This window comes from Alnus glutinosa, chromosome 2 (genome assembly GCF_958979055.1).
Source record: "Alnus glutinosa chromosome 2, dhAlnGlut1.1, whole genome shotgun sequence".
In the NCBI taxonomy this organism is placed as follows: Eukaryota; Viridiplantae; Streptophyta; class Magnoliopsida; order Fagales; family Betulaceae; genus Alnus; species Alnus glutinosa.
This window is the reverse complement of record NC_084887.1, coordinates 39,320,147-39,344,058: the sequence shown is the minus strand read 5'-3', so window position 1 is coordinate 39,344,058 and position 23,912 is coordinate 39,320,147. Positions and strand designations below refer to the sequence as shown.

The following is a 23,912-nucleotide window of genomic DNA, read 5'->3' as shown; positions in this document are numbered from 1 at the left end:
TGTAATGGTTCTTGTTCTATATTAGCTTGTGCATTTATTTCCATTGTTTTTACAATTTTCGAGTACAACTCTTGAAAGACCCTGTTAATAATCATGGATACGCATTTTGAAAGCTAATGAAGCTTCTCAATCTTGTAAAATATGGGAGGGGGGGAATAGTGCAGATGTGCATGTAGTTTGACCTTTTCTCATATCACTCTCTTAAGGTTTAAAATACATTAAATCACTCCTTTAAAGTATGTACCAACATCAAATCACACCTTCCGTTAAAAGTTTTTACAGTGAGCAATAACATAACGAGTAATGCTTGTTGTACACACTTTGTACACAACTCCTTTGTATTATTTAAAAAAAAAAAAAAAAAAATGCTTGACACACTTTGTGTACAACAAGCATTACTCATAACATATATGTTGATAGCAAATCATATCCAATCAAAATTTGACTCATGCACTGTCGGGCGTACATGTGTTCGAGTCAACATCACTGTATCTTTTTTCAGAGAGAGAGAGAGAGAGCTCTTTGGGGGTGGTTAGGACCACCCCACCACAATGGACAATATGCTTCACCTAGAACAACCAATGTTCCTTAATATAAATTTATAATATATATTCTACATTTGTTACGGATAAATCAAATCTGATTCCAGTTAAAAAAAACAAAAAACAAAAAAATCTATCTTACAAAAGAATACAAGAATTAAATCTTACATCTAAATATACTCATTGTTCAACCATTTATGATAGTAAATCCCTCAAAATCCTGAATGGTATGCCACAATGAACAATCTGCTTCACCTAGAATAACCAGTGTTTCCTCCTAGGCGTTGGCTGAGTTGGAGCATCTGCAAAGCAACAAGCAGCTTACAAATTAGCAAAAACTTCAATATTCCTTGACAAGCATATAACATTTCAGCTTCACCCCTACATATTGAGGTCTTAAAAGAGAGACATACCTCGAATCTCATACAGCGAATTGTAATGAACCTCAGACCAAAAACTTAACCACAACTCTGCATCATTTTGTTAAAAAAGGGGAAATGTAAGAATATGAAATTGATAGGAATATTTACATATATTACCCTATATCTTATATAAACGCGCTGGAGATAAAGGTTTTTCCCTGAACCCTAACATCGTGAGTTTACATGGACACCATCCACCTAATAATCAGGTATATTCAAAATCTTTGCCAGAAGTGCAAGTCCATGCTCGGTCCATTCAAATAGCGGGCCTGCTACTTTAACCCATAGCCATATTTTCTTTGCTAAAATATCTATAAACAATAAACTACCTACTAAAGTTGCTTCCAGTAGCATTTTAGAGAACAAAGTCAATGATTGAAGTTCTGATTCCAAAAAAAATATGACTACACCCTACACAGAGAGCACTTGGAAGGAAATATAAAAAGGTTTTCTTCAACTTGCTATTTCAATGATCCCCGTGGCAAAAACTTCAGAAAAAATAATTGCAACAGAAGAGTTAGACAAGCAGGATTTATTTGGAGAAATTGAGGTAATGTGCTGACCAACAAGTATAGGAATCTTAAATACATTGCACATATACACCATATACAAAGTTTAAAGTTGATTAATGATTAATGCTCCGTTTGTTTCGGCATAAAATATTTTTTGAAAAATGATTTCGGCATTTTTCGGTGTTTGGTGGAGGCGAAAATAATGGTCAACGGAAATTATTTTTAGTTTGACCGTAAAAGCCTCTTTAATTTTTAGAAAAACGATTTACGATTTTTCCGAATTTAAACTCTTTATTCTTGTTGACACGTTTGTTGGTAGCCCAAATCTACCACTAAAGGTTCTCATTTACCGGGGCCAGCGACGTCTGGCCACCGTTGCCGGAATCTGGCTGTTCTGTGCCAAATTCTGGCCAGTTGGCCGGAATCCGACACTAATGGCCAGATTCTTGCCACATTCACCGAAATCCAGCCAGATTTGTCGGAATCCTGCACTAATGGCCAAATTCCAACCACATTCGCCAGAATCCGGCACAAATGGCCATTGGTAATTTTTCGCCGTCATGTTTTTTTCGTATGAGCCAAACACCGAAAAATGTTTTCAGGAAAATCATTTTTTTCTGAAAAATGATTTCGACGAAAATATTTTACGACGGAAAACATTTTCATCGAAACAAACGGAGCATAAGTGAATAAAGTTCTCAATTTTCAATTAACTTAAACTTTTAGGATAAGGGGTAATTTATCATGGTATCACAACATGTGATCCTTTATAAAATGCCATATGTTGGTCTCATTTCTTATGGGGAGTCTGACCCAAAAATGAGGCCCACTTATTGCATGAGAGTTTTAGTCCCACACATGAAAGAGAACATCAAAAGAATGGTTAAGTGATTAAATTTAAAATTTTCTATTAACTTAAGTTTTTGGAGCAAATGATAATTCATTACTTTCAAATTCTACAACTTTAACAACCGAACAAAATTGTCATTGGGGATTTTGGCAATCTTCTAGTACTTACCACGTTTAGGTGTCTGGCGCTGAGGCATGATTTCGACAAAACAAGTATCTCTAAATGATGTCAACAGGCATATCTTCGCCACAAACTGCGTATAAATAAGCAGCTTTTTAATAAATGCTGATGTTTGAAGTACAAGAAATGACATTGTACATTAACAGTTAACACCACAATATAAAACATAGCCCCAAGGGGTTTTATGGCAATTCAGTTGACTCAGTAAAGGCATCATGCAACCCTGAAATAGTACTATTAACTAAATCTTCTAAAGAAAAGCAACTAGATTAGATAAAAATACCAGACCTTATCAGCTGCTGCTTGTAAGGTAACATGGTCCCCCCACTCACCGGATCTGCATCATTAAGCACACCAGAAAGTGAAGATAGAAATCTTCTCTACCAGCATTTTGGGATGTACTAAGAAACCACAGTATAAAAGGCATCCATAAATTTGAAGGCTTATTACAGCAAACAATGGAAGAAATGACCTTTCGCAAACTAACATACTTTGCCATTTTCTTGTAATATCGTTTGTACTTCATTGGGACATAGCCTTCATATGAAGTACGGTAATCTTTGAGCTGCAACAGGAAAAAGTAGTTTAACATAAGCAAACTCAAATTAACCACTTGTGACTGTTAAGTTCAACAAAAACTAGATTGATTTCCGCCTCCTCAGACTGATGTAGGGATTCATTACCACTCACATCAAATTTTAACACAGTACATTTGTAACTATTTTTACCAACATCCAGAGCACATCGCATTTCTGATTTCAAACCACTGCTTGTTGACTCAAACATATCTCTACAATACTGAAAATTTGGATTTATTCATTTTAGTATTGTTACAATATATTATCCCCCTTTACAAAAGCAATATAGGAAAGGTTGAGTGACTTGAACAAGTTACTATTCAAAAATGATAAAAACGGCCAGTGTCTTTAGTTCCACGCATTGTAAAGGTCTTCATAATTCTAACCCAAAAGGTTGGAAGTCTTGGAACAGGAAATGTAATCCTATAATGTTTGGGATTTGTTTGTTCTTTTTTTATTTTGTGTGTGTGTGTGTGTGGGGGGGGGGGGGGGCAATTTGAAAACAAAGCTCATTGGTATAATAAAAAACTTTGTTCTTTGGATATATCATTTTGATTCCCATGAAGTTGCAGTTCTTCAACTTTCAATCTGCCACCAATTCTTGAAAAAATCCTCCTCAAAACTCTATTCCTCTATCCATTTAGCCACTTCAAATTCATCTACCTGTTGCACAATTTCTTTGCGAACATGTTTGTGATATTCAGGTGACTTGTAAATCTGGTCTGAAAGTGCACGAAACTGCAATAGAATAAAAATAAATCAAACAAAGAAGACACCGTTTGGGCATTACTTCGGCAGCATTGCACATACCTGGCAGTTTCCATCGCCTGAGACCTTCACTTCATATAAACCATAGACATTCAGCCTGGGAGAAAGAAACAAGAAGTTTACTTAATACTTAAGCCAAGATTTTAAGCAAAGCATCTCCAAGCGCCTCCACATCAACAATTTCTGGCATAAGCTTAGATATTCCAGAGGTTATATCTTCATGTTCACTCAGTAACAAGAAAGATCTATCACTTAATTTGCATTTCCATATATTGACAATTTCTAGGATGAATTTAACGACACTATCCCACCCGGCACCCACAAAATAGCATCAAAGCCATCTCGAAAAGTAATGAGTATAAGCCTTGGGGCTACAAATTCATGTTCATCAAATATTGGAAAAAATAAAAAGATATTTACATGCATAACAGAGACACATTAGCAGATATTGAGATGCAAAATATTATGATATCAAAACAAAATTTTATTTTCCAAGAAGCAAAAACAAATTTTGTTGATAATAAATTGCACAAATTAGAGGACAGGAAATAGAGAATTAATAATCTGCCTCAAGATGTGAGATTCTAGAGGTGTACATCTGACTGTATGACTACGCATTTATGGAGAGCATCAAGTATTTTTCTTAAAATTTGCCAGAAGGCAAGCTTCAAGAGATAAGCTCAGTGATTCAAATGGTTGATAATCACCATGTCATTGAAACCTAATGAGTGAGGAAGTTTGTAATTAGACTGAAAAATATGCATAGATTTGGGGAAAAGGTTCACTTCAGATATTGAATCCTGCAGATAATTCATAATTGCATAAACTGATACATTTGAACATCTATCGAAACATAAATTGCTATGTCTAAAACTAGTTTAAGGATATTTTATGCACCATGAAGTACGTGCAAATAGATCTTAGAACACCTTTCTTTCAGTTCAATCATTCCGTTAAAAAAAATCCCCACTGGTTCACACCTTCATTATTCATTCCAAAAGTATCATTCTCTGTGACTTACTTTTGTCAACCTAAAAAGAGGGTTGTCACGCCCCAAATCCCATACGGGCATGAAAACATCTATCACTACAAAGATCTCTAGTGATACAACATAACTAGAGCAACTAAACTCTATCTTTCTAACACTTCAGTCTCATATTAGAAAGATGAGTAGCCCGCATAGAGTGGGTAGTTTATAAAGATACTCGTGAGTATTAAGTCTCACATTGCTTTCTTACTAGGTGAAACTAGGCTTTATAATTGATTTTAGAAAAACTTCAAATTGACTAGTCATTTTGAATGATAGCGCAGATGTGACTAGCACTTTTTCCTACGTCATTACAAATGGTATCAAAGTCAGGTTGTAATGCCATGTGATACTGCCAGCGCCGCATGACGTAGTCCTGACAAAGATGTCAGGGATTTAAGGGGGGAGATTGTAACACCTCAGTCCTATAATAGAAAGATGGGTAAACCACATAGAGTTGGTGGTTTATAAAGACACTCATGAGTGCTAAGTTCCACATTGCTTACTTACTAAGTGAAACTGGGCTTTATAATGATTCGAATGAAGCTCCAAATTAATTAGTCATTTTTCGCAGATGTGATTAGCATTTTTCCGTTAGTCATTACAATCTTTCCCTCAATCTGCCTTTTCTTTCTACTACATATCAAAGAGAGAATGAGTGATTCTTAAAGGGGTGAATGGGCAATCAGTTAAAGGAAGTTGCAAGCTTTCGTTTGAAGGAGTGTGGGTAATTTGGAGGAGAGGCGTGCATGAGTTTCAACGTGGAAGCTTGTAGATCTAGTACATCTTGTTTCCGAATTATCACTGGAGAATTTGAATAGTTCCTATGATCAACTGACGCCGTGAGTATAGATACCAATAAAGCAGACGCTTTTCTTTCCCATAACTAGCGTCATTTTTAGCACCCTTTTCCAAAAGTACAGGAAAAGACTAAGGGGCGTATCTATATCGAGCCCATTTTTTGTGCACAAAGACATGCTTGAGTAGTGATCATATCATATTGTTACTAATTAGCACATACTTGAGCACCTCAAATAATCTTTAAACACTTAATGAATGCTCATCTGATGCGTGAACTTTTGTGTATAAATATTAAAGTATCATTTGCCTACTGATATATCTTCCAACATTTTTTTTCTCAAAAGCAAAGAGATTACATGCTGTTTAATAGTGAAAAACTCAATTACCCCTCAAGAAATCTATATTTTAACTTTAAATGTCAACCATACAAAACATACCTCTGGAGGAGCCGTTGGTGATCCAAACTTGCATCACTTAAGTTGGGGATGTAGGAATTTATTCGTGGGACATGCTGGAATTTCAACAAATTAATATCATAAGAAATTGACAAGAGAATGTTTCTTTCATTGAATAAGAGGCGCTCCAGATCAATCAAGCAACAAAATATTAAGAGAACTCAAGGGTTTACCATGTAACAATCAGACCATGTAAAATATTTTTTTTTTAAAAGTAAAAATTCATTAAAAAGTGCAGAGGGGCGCAACCCTAGTACACAGGAAGTATACAAAGAAGCCCCTAATTAGAGGACCGAAACGAACAAGAAAGTAAAAAATCAGCGTACGACATACTACTCACGCTATACGCCGACACACAAAGATATAACATATTAAGCACATTTCTACAAAGAGTCCCAACCTGAACCTCCACATCCTCAAAAAACCTAGAATTTCTCTCACGCCACAAGCCCCACAAAACACAAAGAGGAACCTGCTTCCAAATACGGTGAACAGGACCACGACCCAGCAAAGTGCCCCAAGTACTTAATAAATCCAAGACACTACTAGGCATAACCCACTCCACCCCAAACAAACTATAAAAGAAACTCCAAACAACCCGAGCCACGTCACAATGGAGAAGAAGGTGATCAACGGATTCCCCATGCTTTTTACACATAGCACAACACTCAACCACCACAATGCCACGCCTTCGAAGGTTGTCATGAGTTAAAATCTTTCCTAAAACTGCTGTCCATACAAAGAACGCAACCCGCTTCGGAGCTTTAACACGCCATATACCCTTCCAAGGAAAAGAAACCGCATCGTGACAAGCTAAAGCTTTATAGAAGGTCTTCACTTCAAAATTCCTCCTCTTGGAAAGAATCCACACCGCCCTATCAACCTCCCCATGCCGAACCCGAGTAGAGTATAATTGTTCAAAGAAGGACATCACCATCTCCAACTCCCAATCCTGAGCATTGCGCGTAAAGAGAACATTCCAATGAGCCACACCTCCTACCATAGACAAATTATCCACCACCCAAGCGTCAGGAGAACGCGCAATAGTATACAAAGTTGGAAAAGAGAGCTTGAGAGGCCTATCCCCACACCATAAATCATGCCAGAAGCGAATATGGGACCCATCACCCACCTCAAAACGCAAAAACTTGGCAACATTGTCCCACCCCCTTCAAATAAACTTCCAAACACTGACACCATAAGGCCCCGTCACCGGTAAAGAACACCAACCTCCCCTCACACTCCCATACTTCACCTCAATCACCGATCTCCACAAAGCATCGCATTCCTGAGAAAACCTCCAGATCCACTTCCTCAATAAGGCTTGATTAAAATTAATAACATTACGAACTCCCAGACCACCAACCTTGATTGGAGAACAAATACGATGCCAATTGACTAAATGAAATTTAGTCTCATCACCCATACCGTTCCAGAGAAAATTCCTTTGAAGTCGCTCCAGTTTTTTAGCTACACTCACAGGAATAGGGAACAGAGATAAATAATAAGAAGGAATGCTAGAAAGAGTACTGTGGATCAATGTCACCCGGATAAATAAAGTTTCTTCCAACTAGCCAGCCTTCGTTCCACCTTCTCGATGACCCCGTTCCAAATAGAAATAGATTTGAAAGACACCCCCAACGGCATACCCAAATAAGTCATCGGCAGAGACCCAATTCTACACCCTAGAATGTGTGCCAAAGACTCCACATCTTCCACCTCGCCAATAGGGACCAATTCGGATTTGCCTAAATTGATCCTCAGGCCTGACACCGCTTCAAAACATAAGAAGGTACACCTCAAATTTCGAACGTGCTCGGCCTGTGCTCCACAAAAAATTAAGGTATCATCCGCAAACAATAAGTGATTCACCACTAAAGGTTCATTACCCCTAATGCCCACTGAGAAGCCTGACAGCAAGCCTTGACACATAGACTCATACAACATCCTGCTAAGCGCCTCCATGACCACCACAAACAACAAAGGAGAAAGATGATTACCTTGCCTAATCCTCCGCGAGCTCTGAAAGAAACCAGAAGGGGTACCATTAACCAAGATGGAAAATTTTACTGTGGAAATGCACCATCTAATCCATTCCCTCCACCTCTCCCCAAACCCACATCTATGAAGCATGTAAAGAAGGAAATCCCAATTCACGTGATCATAAGCTTTCTCCAAATTCAGTTTGCACAATAATCGGGCCTCCCCTGACCGCATTTGGCTATCCAAACATTCGTTGGCTATAAGAACTGAATCCAAGATTTGCCTTCCACCAATAAAAGCATTTTGAGAGCTCGATATAATTTTCCCCAACACTGATTTGAGCCTGATAGCAAGGACCTTAGAAATAATTTTATAGACCCCTCCCACCAAACTAATAGGCCTAAAATCCTTAACCTCCAACGCATCTGCATTTTTGGGAATTAAGGAAATAAAAGTTGCATTCAAGCTCCTCTCATACTAGCGACTATTATGAAATTCCGAAAAAACCGCCATAATATCTTTTTTGAGAAACCCCCAACAATGCTGAAAGAACGCCATTGAAAAACCATCTGGACCCAGAGCCTTATCCCCGTTCATCTCCCGCACCACCTCCCACACCTCCTGCTCCTCAAAACCTCGTTCTAACCAGAGACACTCATCCGCGTCAATGGAGGAGAAAGAAATCCCATCCACCCTAGGCCGCCACGAAGTCTGCTCGGTGTACAGAGAGTCATAATAATTTACAATATGATCCTTAATTTCCACCGGATCAGAGGACAGAGCCCCATTGATCCTCAAAACTCCCACATGATTGTGCCTCCGATGGGAATTAGCCACCCTGTGAAAGAATTTAGTATTATTATCCCCTTCCTTTAGCCACAGAGCCCGAGATTTTTGCCTCCAATTAACCTCCTCACACAGGAGTGTTATTTCTAGCTCCCTAATCATGTCTGACTTCTGAACCCGCTCCTCCTCCACTAGCCCCCGAGCTTCTTCAAAACACTCCATCTCTTTAATACCTTCCAATAATTCCTCCTTCTTCTTCCCCACATCACCAAAAACCTCTGCATTCCATTTCTTCAAGTCCACCTTTAAGGCTTTCAACTTTTTAGTCGGCACATATCTTGGTCGTCCATGAAAATCATAAGACTCCCACCAATGTTGCACAAGATCTACAAAGCCATCGGATTTGAGCCACATGTTCTCAAATTTGAAGTATCCTTTCCTTTCTCTTTGCACTCCACAATCCAACATCAAAGGAAAATGGTCCGATAAAAGTATAGGCAAACGACTTTGTGACACCTCAGGGAAATGTTCTTCCCACTCCGGAGATAACAGAAACCTATCAATTTTAGACCATACCTGATTATTGGACCAAGTGAACTGCCCACCTTGGAGAGGAATATCCACCAAACTCTGCCCATGAATGAACTCCGAGAACTCTTCCATAGCAGCAGAAAAAGCACCAACTCCGAAACGTTCACTTGGAAACTGCACCACATTGAAATCTCCCCCAAAACACCACGGCCTATCCCACCAACTCATCAAACCAGCCATCTCATTCCACAACACCCTCCTCTCCCCATCATCATTAGGCCCATACACACCCCCAAACGCCCACAAAAAATTGTCATCAACGTTGCGCAACGAAACAGCTAAAGTATACCGTCCCACACAATCATCCACCTTCTCCACAACCCTCTTATCCCACATAATTAGGATCCCACCTGACGCCCCACTAGCCCCCATAAAGCACCAATCCACATGTTGGCAACCCCATAAGCTTCGAACCACCTCTCTAATAATGACTTCCATTTTTGTCTCCATCAAACAAACCAAATCAGCCTTCCAATCTCTAATGAGCCCTTTAATACGCAATCTCTTGTCTAGCTCATTAATTCCCCTAACATTCCACGAAAGGATTTTAAGCTTCATTAACACTAAACAAGCCCCTACCTTTTCCTCTCCTTCTATAAGATTGAACCCCTTTCTTATCATAGTTAATGGAGCAATCCAGCCGTTTAATCTCCCTCTGACCTTTCACTCCTGACACAGAGGGAACCATAGCCAAGGATTGGACCCGCTTGGTTTCAATTAGCTCAAACAAAGCCAACAATTTATCTTCAAATTGGTCACATGACACTCCTATTAGTTTGTAGTAACCCTTCACCCTCTCCATCACCCATCTAGGAGACACAATCGAACTGGAATCCTTGTCCATCTCCACTGCCAAAGGCAAAACCGATATCGGGCCCAAACCCTCTACCTCATCACCTACACCACCCTCCTCAAAAACAGAACTGAGCACAGATTGAGCACCAACAGAGAGTAACTCCTTTGAGCCCTCTTGCATGCTAGGGGAACCCCCACAAAAAACTTCCTCCTCCTCCGAGACCGGAACAATATCCAGCCCCTTCCCAACCCTCAACCCAGAAGATGACTTATGGGATAAGGGGCCAGAAACCAACGAAAAAACTGAGGGGGCAGAATCCGAAGCAACCACAGGGTCCGAAGGGTGCGAGCCAGACCCGACAGCCAGCTCACCTTCTGCATGCATCGAAGAGTCGACCACAGCAAGGTTGGTCTCCATACCAAGCACGGACGGCGCAAACCCAGAGTTTGGTTCCGGTTGAGAGGCCAAGCTAGCAGAAGCCGACCCACCGGAAAATTCTGGACTCACCGGAGAGAAGCCCAGCAACTCAGACGAACCCACTCCATCCTCCAAAACCGCTGCCCCGAAATCAAGCAGAGGACCTCGCACAGGTCTGGGGGAATGAAGCTCCGGAGCAGAGAGACTTGACGGTAACGACAAAGGACACAACCCACCGGGAAGCTCAGAGACTGCCGAAATGTTCTCTGACCCGCTACAGCCCAACGCCATCGACGGACCCTCCTCAGGACACACTGCCAAAGCAGCTAACGGGTCATAAGCTTTGGGTTTCTGAACTTTCGGAACCCAACGCAATCTCCTCTTCTTTTTCTTGTTTTTGTTCTTCCGCCCAACTCGCTTGGGCTTAAAGCCAGGCCCAATCGAAAGAAGCCCCTCACAGACCCTGCTAAGGGCTTGCTCCACGTCAGCCTTCAACTTCTCCAGCTGGCTTTTCCACGACAAAAGGGAGGGAAACGTGTGTTCCACCCCTGTCAGCTGAAAATCTGCAGAAGGATCACCAAAGAAGAAATCATCCTTGCCTCGAGCGGCAGAAAATTCAGGCAACCGACTGACACCCATCCCTTCCTTCACGTTCTCTGCGCCACAACGGTCACACTAGTCTTTGACCATTGGTTTCTCTGTTTTGAACAGTATCTTCTCCTTCACCAAGGGATCACGGCGTTTCACCTCTACCTGCACCACTGGATGAGACAGCTTCTTCTCCACCTCCAGACCATTAGCACCCCTGCGCAGAACATCCACGAAGGAAGACACTCCGTTTTTGCCGGGAGAAACGACATGGACCGAAGGGGCAGGATCTTCATTAATAACATCACCTGCTCTCAGCTTCTCTGGGGTTGATGCAACACGAGACATGCCAAGCCCATCCAGGAATTTGAGAAAATCACTGACCTTACCCAACTCAAGAACAACTTTCCTCCAGCCCCGCCCCTCATAACCTTCAGGGAAATAGATAATCCCACTCCGGCCACCCACAACATAAACTGCCACTTCGAGAAACCTGCCAGCTACATTACCACCTCGTCTAACAATAAGCACCTTAGACCCCTCCCTGAACGATCTAACAAAGTCCTTTTCCCCCGAATACCACAGCAGACTCTCCATCGTTGAAACTAGCCACCCAACACTTTGAGCACCAAGCAATACCAAACCTGAGAAGTTCCTCCTCCTTTCTTCCAATCTCACCACCGAGGCTCCTTCTACCACCGTAAACACAAACGACTTTGCCTCCACGCAACACCGCCTCTCCATTTCTCCCTACTGTAATAGTTGCCCCCACTTATGTTTAATGTCAAACCAACTCAAAACTTCCCATGTAAAATATAATGCAGGATAAAATACAATGAATAATTTGCTGATGATAGATTTATTAGATCCAATCAGAGTCATAGGATGGGAAATAAAGAAAAAGCAAATGGTTTTTTCTATCATATGGTTTTTTAATTTCGTGAGGAATAAAGAAAAAGCTTTAAATTCAATACTGAAATAAATTCTAGTTAAATATCCACAAAATAAAACAAGGCCCAGTCAAATAAGCTGTTACTGGATGAACTAAAGTAAAAGGCCTACTTTAAAATTCTAACAAGAAAAAGAAAATGCAAGTATCCTTACTGGAACAGGCGCCAGGTTGGAAAGGCGTCTTGCAACTGCACCATCTAAATTGGCATACTCTTCAGATAGTACAACAGCAATCATCCGGTCATCCTCAACATCCTGCTGACTGCTCAAGGACGTTGAGCTAGAACATTCACCCACACTCTGAGTTCCCATCCACATATTGTTTCCTGAAATGGAATAACTTCTTCACGTGAAATCAGAGACTAAACTATTCCTCTGCTGCTGATCTGCCACAGTTAAATGCATAAAAGCATGTTACATATCCTAGATTAGATATCTGTAGTCTTTTTAATCTTTGACAGTTCATTTAAATAATAATATAGTGAAGAGTGCTGCGAGGATACTACAGCTTTTACCAAAAAATCTATACAAGTTGTCTTGTAAATTTAATCTGTTAGTGAATGACTTACCAACCATACACTCGTAATCATTTCACCAATTATAAATTGGCACATCAGTTAAAAAGGAAATTGAAATAAAAGGTGCAGTATCCTAAGCAATTTCCTATATTGAAGTATACAGAGAACAAAAGGTATCAAATAATCAAATACCATATCGGAATGCAAATTACAAACAACAACACGACAGAGCATCTTTAAGTAGTTTGAAACATTGTGACGGTAATAGTAAGAGTTTTGATAAAGATATTCTCAGCATTTAGTAGGTTGGTACAAAAGATAGAGAAGCCACACCACTGGTAAACCGGTTGTCGGTAAGAAATTGATATCATAAATTATGTAGGTGAAGTTAAATACGGTATTGTTGAACAATGTGTAAATGGAGGACATTTATACAAAGTCGTGTGCTTTTTATTTTCTTTTGGGATAAATAACTAACCATTTGCATGCGGTTATTAACGAATAGCTAGGAGGATCAGAAAAATTAAATAAATAAATAACGAATAGCTAGGAGATATTGAGTTCAACAGGTCTCGCAAACGTTACATAAGATATATCTCATATAGATAAATACAGATATTATCTGAGGAAGAGTATCCCAAAATCCAACCCAATGATCTTTTAACTAAAAACATAGATCAAGCTTAGCAGGGGGAGAGAGGCATAGATAGATTAGCTAAGACAACAAAAAGAAGCCAAAAACTGAAAAGTAAAATAGAATTACCGAGTGAAATATGCGAAGGCGAGGAAGACGAGTTTGTTCCTAAATCTGGGTCACAGTAGTAGTTGCAATCAGAAAGGCAAAGAACATGAAAATGAAACAAAAGTAAATACCTGCGAAATGCAATGGCTAATCTTGAAAAGGTTTCCTTTTGATCATAAATTGACCAATAATAGAGATAGTGAGAACAAGTCAGATAGTTTACGCGCACACGATATCCTATATCTTGACCTTTTCCGGTGATGCCGTAAGTTGGTTGGTTGGTTGGTCGGTCGGTCGATCAATGTTTCAAAGAGAAGAAGAAGAAGGTAACGATGTCACGATGAACAAGGTATCCTCACCAAATCATGAATATTAAGAGAGAAATGATTTCTTTATTTTCCATTCATCTTCTTTCATTTTTTTATTTTTTTTAATCAACTATTAAATATGTATGTGTGTCAGTGTGTGTGTACCAAGGGTCTGGCGTTTGGAGGTTGGTCAGCTTTCACGGTTTCTAGGCTCACGACGCTGCAATCGTAGGCCCGCCTCATATCCTTCGTTTTGCTATATGCTACCCTTTTATTTTTCTTTAGGAAAAATACTCCCCTCAAATCCAATTATCAATGTACGTCCCTCTTAAATTATTAAAAAAATATTAATATCCTCCTATAACAAAAATATCATTCTTTTATATATATTAAAAAAAAAAAAGGAAAATCAGTTTATGTAATTGACCTAAATTACAAATCGTTAAAACATTAGAAAATGTTAAATTTACAATACCAACACAACAATCACACAACAACCCCTCACATGAGGATGGACCCCACACACTGGGGCCCACCCTCATGTGAGGGGTTGTTGTGATGGTGTTGTGTATGAATCAAATCCCTAAAACATTTAACAGATTCTATTATGTGACACGTCAGCGCCAATAAAAATATTATACATGTCACTCTTAATAAAAAAAATATAAATTTAAAATTTAAAAAAATTATTTAATTGTTTAAAAAAAGAAATAAATAAAGAAAAAATAAAAGGGATCATTTTCGGTTGGACAGCCACCCCTTTAAGGGTGGCCTGTGTGCTACCCCCAGCCCATAGGGGTGGCCATGCGCAACCGCAACTTACATTTTTTTCTTTTTTCTTTTTTCTTTTTTCTTTTTTCTTTATTTTTAAAATTGATAATTGCACCGTTGGTCCCTGTGATATGTCATGATTATTTTTTACTCCTTATGGTTTAAAAAGTGCATGGGAGGTCCTTGTGATATGCAATAATTACAAATCGATCCTTACAGTCAAATTCCGTTAAAAATTTTAACAGATTCTGTCAAATGCCACGTCAGCGCCACATGTTGCCATCTTATTAGCAACACGTGGCGCTGACATGTCCATCTTAATAAAATAATAAAAATTTATTAAAAAACAAATAAAAATACTTATTTTTTAAAAAAAAAAAATCAAAAAAAAAAGGAAAAATGTGGCAAGGGAGTGGCACGAGGCCACCCCCAGTGGCCAGGGTGGCAATCGGGCCACCCCTAGTAGATCTAGGGTGGCCGCGCACCACCCCAGGCGGCCACCCCTTGCCTACCAGTTTTTTTTTTTTTTTCTTCTTTTTTTATTGTTTTTTTTTAAATAAATTTATTTATTTATTTATTAATAAATTTATATTTTTTATGAAGATGGACACGTGTCGCCATCTTATTGGCAACACGTAGCGCTGCCGTGTAAGGCTAACAGATTCCGTCAAAATTATGGACGGAAAATCGACCCAGTGAGTAAAACGTAATTATTGCATATCACAGGGACCTCCCATGCACTTTTTAAACCATAGGAAGTGAAAAAAAATTATGGCATACCACAGGGACCAACGGTGCAATTATCCATTTTTAAAATATATATATATATATATATATATATATATATATATATATATATATATATATATATATATATATATATATATATTTTAAATTTTATATATTTATTTATTTTATTAAGAGTGACACTTGTCGTCCTTTATTAGCGTTGATGTGGCACCTAACAGAATCTGTCAAATCTTTTATTGGAATTTGACTCCAAGATTTAAAATTATTTTTTTGGCAAACCTCAAGAACATCTAAATTCGCTTTGATACGACGTTAAGCTATTTATAATTTAGATCAACCACAATGACTAATTTTGTATTTATTTTAAAAAATAAAAAACTTAATATAATTTTTTATTTATTTAGTTTTTGAATTTATGAACATTTTGTCTTATTAAAAAAAATTTAGGATCATTTTTATTTTTTTATTGGACTTGAGTGACTGACATTGTTTTATTATTTTTGAAATACATTAACCCAATTGGTAATTTACAAAAACATTAAGGAAAATATAGTACTTTTCTCCTTTTCTTTTTTTTTATTAAAATAATAGGGTGTCGCACAGACGTGTTGGACGACAAGTTTTTTCTTTTTCCACATGTACAACGGGGAGGGAAGGGCATAGTCCCCTCCCCCTTCCCTTATTTTTACTTCTCTAAAAAAATGTTAATTTCAAAATATTTTTAACTTTTTTTCACTTTTTATATCACATCAATATTTTTTATTACTATTTAAATAAAAAGATTTTAAAAAAAAATCAACTACAATACAAATTTTTTTTTCACTTTTCCATATAAATTCTTTCAACTTTATATCACATCAATCACATTTTACTATCACTCAAAAAAAAAAAAAAAAAAAAAAATTTATCCCCCAATATGAGGGGAGGGGTTGCCAAACGGGTCGTACATCAAAACAACAAACATAAAAGATGGCACATTGCAACTAAAACAAAGCAAAACGTAGATAGGTAGATTTTTTGAGAATATGTCATGTAAAAGTCCCGGCAAATACATTCTTGACTTACTGACCAAGAAAAAAGTGACTTGAAATAGCGATTTAAAGGGTCAATTCAGAAGTAGATATACTTAAAACAAAACTAAAAGCAGCAATAAGAAAACTTGAAAACTGTTACAAACCTAAAAATATTAAGTCTGTAATGGGATAAATTAGGTTCTTAGATAGAATTTGAACTTCTTGACAAACACGTAGTTTGTAAATAAATTTTCATGGATTAAATTACCATACGGCATCTACATCATTTTATAGAGAATATTGCAACTTATTATAGGGAAATAATATTATAGAATAATGCATAAAATAAGGAGAGGAGATTGCAATAATATGCTATCAGTATAGTTATGGAAAATATTAGGAGAATATTAAGGAATAATATTAGGAGAAATATAATAGGAATATTTTGGGGATCTTATCAATTAGACAAAGAATTTTGGTCAGTAAGTCCTTAAGTATAGAAAGACCGTAACCAAAACCTTAGCAAGGTGTGAAGCATTGATAGTAGTTGAACCGGAGGCGTCAAAGAGAGGGCCGCCTCCCCGGTCGACAATCACAGTACAGAATCAAGACAGTCGACAGAAATCACAGGGAAAAAAAGAGATGAGAAGTCATAATACACCGATAGATTTTTGGCTACATCGTGCATAATGTCAACGCTATGGCTTTATTTAATAACACATTTTTTCTCCTTTTTGTTTTTTCTTTTCAAAATAAAAATATTAACAAACAACTTCAAAATTATCAAGTTTATCTCATATGCTCAAAACACTACTCCAACACTTATTCATCTTGTGTCAACCAAGACACGTGTTCTTACATCGTAAACAGACCAATTGGCTGAAACAATTCATCTATTTATATTTCGCCAGATGAGTACCATATTGTATGCTCAAAACGCTACTCCAACACTTATTCATCTTGTGTCAACCAAGACACGCGTTCTTACATCGTAAACAGACCAATTGGCTGAAACAATTCATCTATTTATATTTCGCCAGATGAGTACCATGCTTTTGTGATATTATCATAATACACAATAATATATTTTTCGCTAACTTAGCAACAAATAGTAATAGAAAGAAAAACACCTAACAAATCTAATAAAGTGGACAGAAGGTCATCGCATGCTCTACCGGATCCGGATCCAGCTTCCATACTGTATGCTCTACTGGAATGAAACCGTAACATATAAAGCAAAATGCTTAACGCCGTTTAAAGGTAAAAAGAAAAGTACAAACAAAAAGAAAAGAAAAAACTCTCTCTCTCTCTCTCTCTCTCTCTCTCTCTCTCTCTCTCTCGGCATCTGTTGCTCCCGCACACGGAGTCACCGTCACACACACGTCAACATAATGAAATCTCCTTCCTCCAATATCAACAGCTGTATATCATAGCCATTCCAATGATCCTTACCGGGTTGTTCATCTACAGCAAATCTGCAATATCAATGTTCTTCATGGGGAAGATAGGGAAGGAAGCATTAGCTGGTGGATCTCTCACAATCTGCATAGCTAACATCTCCAGCTACTCTGTCATTTCTAGCCTCGCAATGGGCATGGAAAGGATATCTTCCCAAGCGTGCAGGGCCAAGCAATGGCCTCTCATGGGTAAAACCCTCCAGTGCACAACCATAACACTCTGATTAGCCTGCATGCCCATTTCATTCTTGTGGCTAAACTTTGAACCCATCATTTTCTTTTGGGGTCAAAACCCCACCATTTCATCCATTGCAACCACCTATCTTGCCGTCTCTCTTCCAAACCTCCTCTTCCAGTCCCTCCTCAATCCTCTCAAAATATACCTTAGAACCCAAGGAATTGTCCTCCCTCTTATGCTCACCACAGCTTTCTCTCTCGCTCTTCACATCCCCATCAACTGTTTCATTGTTCATCGTCTCCACCTCGGCATTTGAAGTATTGCCTTGGTAGGTGCCTTAACAGACCTAAACCTCCTTATCATGCTTCTACTCTACATCGGCCTATCTAGCACTCGTAGAAAATCAAGGCAAGGCTGGTCGCACCAATGCTTCAAGGAATGGAAACCAATTCTTGACCAAGCCATCCCTAACTATATCTCCGTCTACTTAAGAGATAGAGAATGTGTGTGACTATAACTCCGTGTGCAGGGGCGACAGATGCACAGAGAGAGCTTTTTTCTTTTCTTTCTCTTTGTACTTTTCCTTTTACCCTTAAACGGCATTAAACATTTTCCTTTATATGTTACGGTTTCATTCAAGTTAAATTTGGGCCTTTAATTTTTTAACAGCAGATTGTGATGTAGTTTAACTACAACGCTGAAGCCGGATCCCTCTAAAAGAAATCATGGCAAGAGAATGGCGGGTGCAATCATATGGAATGATACTACTCTTAAACTACCAGAAGTTAATAGACTAGTCACAGGATACACGCAGACAGATTCGAAGCAAATAATCAGTGAGATGGCCTTATGTTTGCAAATCCTGAAGCAATGAAGCCAGCTGTTTGAGCTAACAATCATCTGAAGTGGCTCATAGTTAGGCATAGAGAGCTCTAAAAGGTCGACAAGAAAGTTACTTACTGATGCCTGAGACTTGTGAAATTACATGCCCAACCAAAAAAAACTAACATTGGTCCTCACATGCTCTAGACTCTGAGAAACTCACTTTGAAATTTGTATATCTAATGCTTTACAATATAAGCAATCTATATCTTACTTCAAAGAAATATTTGTAATTGCAGAAAGGGACTTGCATCAACTTCGTATTAATGTCCAAATCCAATAGAAATTGCAGACAACCCTCAGTAGATAACTTTCTCAAGTATGGAATCCCTTCGTCTTTCCGCTTTAGGTCTCTCCAATATGCATTCAGTTCGCTTAATTATGCAAGCAAACAACTCCCAGAAGAGCACATTTACAAACTGTAACAATCTCTCTCATTTCACATCCGCGACTGCAAGTCAAAGTAGTTTTTGGCTATATACTGACCTCTCCAAGTACGCTGACATTGGTTGTGGGGACCACAAGCCCCAAGGCCCCCAACAGCATTGCCTGTATGCAGTCCTCTCAGTTCTCCAGATCACAAGTTGTAAAGTTTAAATAATTTATCAACCCGAAAAGTGAAAAGTTATCAATGTGTATAGAAAGTGATATCAGCAATATTTCTGGCCATACACAGCTATCCAATGAGTTCAAAAGTGGTAATAATCAATGATTATTGCAGCTAGGAAGTGAGTTCAGAGTGAAGTATCAATTCACCTTTTTCTAATGGCAAATGTCCATCTGATTCATTGAATATTTCCAAGATGTTGAATTGAAGCCAGAAAATCTACAAAGCATTTCGAGACTTCAGCAACCACGCTTTCTCCTTTTCTGGCATTTGCCACCAGATAAAAACTCAACTGCAAACCGTGAATTAACAAGCTCCCGAGGTACAGCTGCTCCAGCAGATTTTAAAATTTTGATCAACTCCGGAAACATATTCTTATTTTCTTCATTCACAAACACAATAGCTGTTCCCTCCTCTCCCATTCGGGATGCTCTTCCTATCTGATGGATGTACTCCTTGATGGAATTGGGCATGTCGAAAACTATTACCTGTCTCACACCCAAGAGATCAAGACCCCGACCCAAAACCCCTGTGGCCACAATAACTGGAACCTCTCCCACCAAAAATGACCTCATAATTTCTCTCCTCTCTTTCATGGACTTCTCCCCATGGATTGATAAAGCTTTCATCCCAGTGGTGACTGTAATTGCATTAGACAGGAGATCTGCCCCAAGTCTTGAACCCACATACACCACAACTGGTGGCATAAAATGATGCTTACTCATTAAAATGTCAAAAAGCTTTTGCTTTTTATGCTTTGACTCAACCCATATAGCCAGCTGCTTCACAGCCTTACTTGGCCTATTAGGTTTGCCAACAGAGATGACAATAATATCTTTTGCCATACAGCTAGTAATCTTTTCTACCTCTTGTGAGATTGTTGCTGAATACATCAAGACCTGGGGCTGCGATAGAGCCCTAAAGATCTGCATTACCTGATCCCGGAAACCCCTTTGGAGCATGGAGTCCACCTCATCTAGAACAAAGATCATTACATCATCTAGTTCAATATCATGCTTTGTTAAAAGGTCAATAAGCCTGCCTGGAGTTCCAATGACCAGTTCCACTCCTCCCTCAATGCGGTGTCGTTGTCCAGCCATGGCATCACCACCAACAACAAGTGCAGTTCTGAAAGGCAAACTCTTTGCAAGTAACTTAGCGTGTTCCTCAACCTGTATACAGAGCTCTCTAGTTGGTGTTAGAACAATTGCTAATGGCTTTCTTTGGTTTGAAGAGCTCTCAATGCGAATATTTGCACAACGAGAAACAACTGGAACCAGAAAGGAAGCAGTTTTCCCTGAGCCCGTGTCAGCTGAAACAAGCAGGCTTTTGCCTATCAAAGCAGCTGGAATTGCTTGCATCTGCACAGGTGTGGGCACGTCATATCCTGCAGCTTCTATATTTTGGAGAAGCTTCCGAGGAAGATTACATGAAGAGAATGATAACATGGGTGCGACAGTTAATTCACCCTTCACTTGAATTTCGAGCTTCCTTCTTAGTGACTCAGTCTCATCCATAGTTAAAGATACAGATCCTGATTTATCATCAGAATCTCTAACGTAAAAACACTCATCAGTTGCAGGTAATTTTTTAGGAGGTGGGAGACCAACGGGCAGCTGTGAGCTGGCAACCCTGCATAGTAGAGCTTGTTTGCATTCCAAGCTGCAGATATCATCATCTGTCTCGTCACATATATACTCACCATAGCGACGACATATAATGCATTTAGGCTCCCCTGGCAGAGCTTCTCTCTGCTCCCTACACCTCTCTTTAATTTTATCTGCTACATCAAGAACTATAAACAAACTCATAAGACACGGGTATAAACTGAGAATTTCTTTTGCAAGGCATCAAGATAGTCATAAAGACATGCACTATCTACCAATTCGCAAGACATCAGCTTCACAGTAAACACGCTAGGTTCTCTAGTATTTGTCACTCGAAAGAAAATAAGAGTAATGGTGCTAACCAAAGTGGTAACAAACAATAAGGAGGCCAGAACCAGCACTCCAGAGATGAATTTTCATTTGAAATCATACTGAAGAAATTAGAATAAGTCATTTCATTTAAGATGTTCATTTATAAGAAAGAAAAACCAAAACAAACATATTAAAAAAGGTTAGAACTAAACTAAAAAAACTAAGCTTAAAAGCTTCCGAACCAAAAAAAAAAAAAAAAAAAAAAGCGGGGGGAGAAGAAAAAAGTAAGAAGTTGAATGGGAACGAGAAATCAAAAATATGGAAACGCAAATGCAAGTAGACTTGAGAGTGTAATCAGCCAAGGAAACTACAGAAGTTCATACAAATGAAGATCATCAAAATGTTCAAGAGTTCTGCGTTATTACCGGTGGATACATCACCATCTGTTGATAGCATTTCACTCATGCATTGATTAACCTTGTTCCCGTCTTCCATGGATTGAAATCGAAGAAGATCCCGGTTAACAGAAGATCAGAAACATGTAGTCTCAGCCAAACCCTAAAAAGGGAATCCCCAGAGCAAAAGTTATCAGGACAATAAAACTTGTATGAGGGGATCAACCCGAAGCAGAGTTGAGGATGAGAATTGAGTTGCATACAATAGAACTAAACGACGAAAAAAAAATGTTAGAAAAGGCACAGCGTTTGTAATGAAAGTCCCCAACTTTATTCGAATCTATATCAATACAAGCAGAACACGAAATTTCCCAGAGATACGATTACAAATATGAATAGAGTATAAGAAAAGTAGCAAATGAATGAAATTCTTCAAATTGTTCGATCGAGGATGCTTCCGCCAAAAGGCATACCAATCTAGGGATAGATGTCGGTGCTGGTCAGCTTCAATCTGGCGCCTACTACGCAAACGATCTCGGCTTCCCGCTGATGCTGGTCTTCGAGTTCTTTTTCCTTTAATTTATTATCCTACCCTTTTCTTTTCTTTTTCTTTTTCTCTTTTTCTTTTATGGCAACAGCGTGGTAAATATAATATAAGGATAATTACTGACGCCCCGTTTTATTTTATTTAAAAAAAAAAAATTAAGTAAAAATTTTCGATTTAGTCGTGTGAGCTGGCCAAATAACCTTAATATATATTTAAATATGACCAACGTGTTCTCATATAATAATTACATACAAAACATTAACATATGTACAACATGCCAACATGCGGCATTAATAATACATAATCATTATTTTAACATAGTACAAACTAACATATAAAATATTACTTCTTTTTTTTTAACTATAAAATATTACATATTAAAAAAAATACTTAAAAGTCTCATTCATAAATATCAAGATCAACATAATAATTCTAGTAATTCTGACATTTCTCTCATCTTGCATGAACATATATGTGATTGTGGTTATTACTATAATCTCGTACTGTAATCAAATGAGTCAACTGCCTTCAATAATATAATGAAGTACTGATTTATTTAACTATATGCAATGCAACAATATGATGTAATAACATATCTATATGCACACATAGCCTTATTTATAGATGTCGTGAAACTCTAACTCAAAATACAGTCTTATCATGTATAGATGGATAGATAGATACCGTAAGATTTTAACTCATGATACAGTCTTATCATTGTCGTGGGTATTTTACCATATCCGATCTTACCATAAATAGATGCCATTGACTTTAACCATCGGTCTTCGTGGAATTTAACCACTTATTTTTCATGGACTTTAACCACATATTTTATCATTTATTTATGATTGATGCCTTGGGACTTAAACCTTCGGTCTTTGCCTTGGAACTTAAATTTTCGGTCCTACTTGTTAGCAAGTTCATGAGTCATAACAATAAAATATGCAGAGTCTCAAACAAATCACATATAATTAAATATAGCAGATATCACAAACTACATAAACCAATATCACCATATAATCAAAATAAAGCATATAATTAAATAAATACAAATCACTAAATAAACTCATAAACATGATATTAAAGAATTCAGCATCATCCTCAGTATGTATGTTAATACTTACTATTTTCTGTTTCAAAGAGAGATCCACATAAATAATGACTCCACAATTATTTACATAAAACAATGGATTAGCATAATTTACTAAACATCATATTGTAACATTATTATTGTTCTCGACTTCTAACTTAAATTTAGACATTATGACGACATATAAAATAGACCGGTTGTATGTCCACATATTTTTATACTGGCATTACTACGGCATTAGTATTAAAACATAGTGACTTCATTAATGTAAAATAATGAGTTTTACCTTTTGAAATAACTGGATAGCACAATGGTGTAAATATAAATAATCCTTATTTTAATCTTATAAAATATTGGCAGAATAATAGCATTATTGTTATTAATGCCTAAAAATACTTTTAGAATTTTAGGCGGAGTAACGGCGCTTTAAAAAACACTTATATTTTACTCGGACATTACAACAACATTTTTTATGAATTAAATATGCT

The 23,912-nt window shown here is 37.9% G+C and overlaps 1 protein-coding gene across 10 annotated transcripts; it reads right to left on the bottom strand.

The window, feature by feature from the left end:
* Positions 1–564: 564 nt before the first annotated feature.
* LOC133860127 (OVARIAN TUMOR DOMAIN-containing deubiquitinating enzyme 12-like) lies at positions 565–22,372 on the bottom strand. Of its 10 annotated transcripts, XM_062295791.1 has the most exons (12): positions 22,261–22,372; positions 21,818–21,950; positions 13,529–13,573; positions 12,401–12,573; positions 6,118–6,191; positions 3,895–3,949; positions 3,748–3,822; positions 2,998–3,071; positions 2,795–2,843; positions 2,495–2,579; positions 956–1,012; positions 565–844 (listed from the first exon to the last, which is right to left on the bottom strand). In XM_062295791.1, the coding sequence occupies exons 2-12, from the start codon at positions 21,885–21,887 to the stop codon at positions 798–800; spliced, it is 804 nt and encodes a 267-aa protein (XP_062151775.1). In that variant the 5' UTR covers positions 21,888–21,950; positions 22,261–22,372; the 3' UTR covers positions 565–797. The 10 variants fall into 10 exon arrangements, 9 of the variants coding, with proteins under 9 accessions (XP_062151775.1, XP_062151776.1, XP_062151780.1 ...); XM_062295792.1 differs by lacking the exon at positions 3,748–3,822; XM_062295796.1 differs by lacking the exons at positions 21,818–21,950; positions 22,261–22,372 and adding an exon at positions 13,731–13,939 and having other exon boundaries at positions 12,401–12,633.
* Between the last annotated feature and the right edge of the window lie 1,540 nt (positions 22,373–23,912).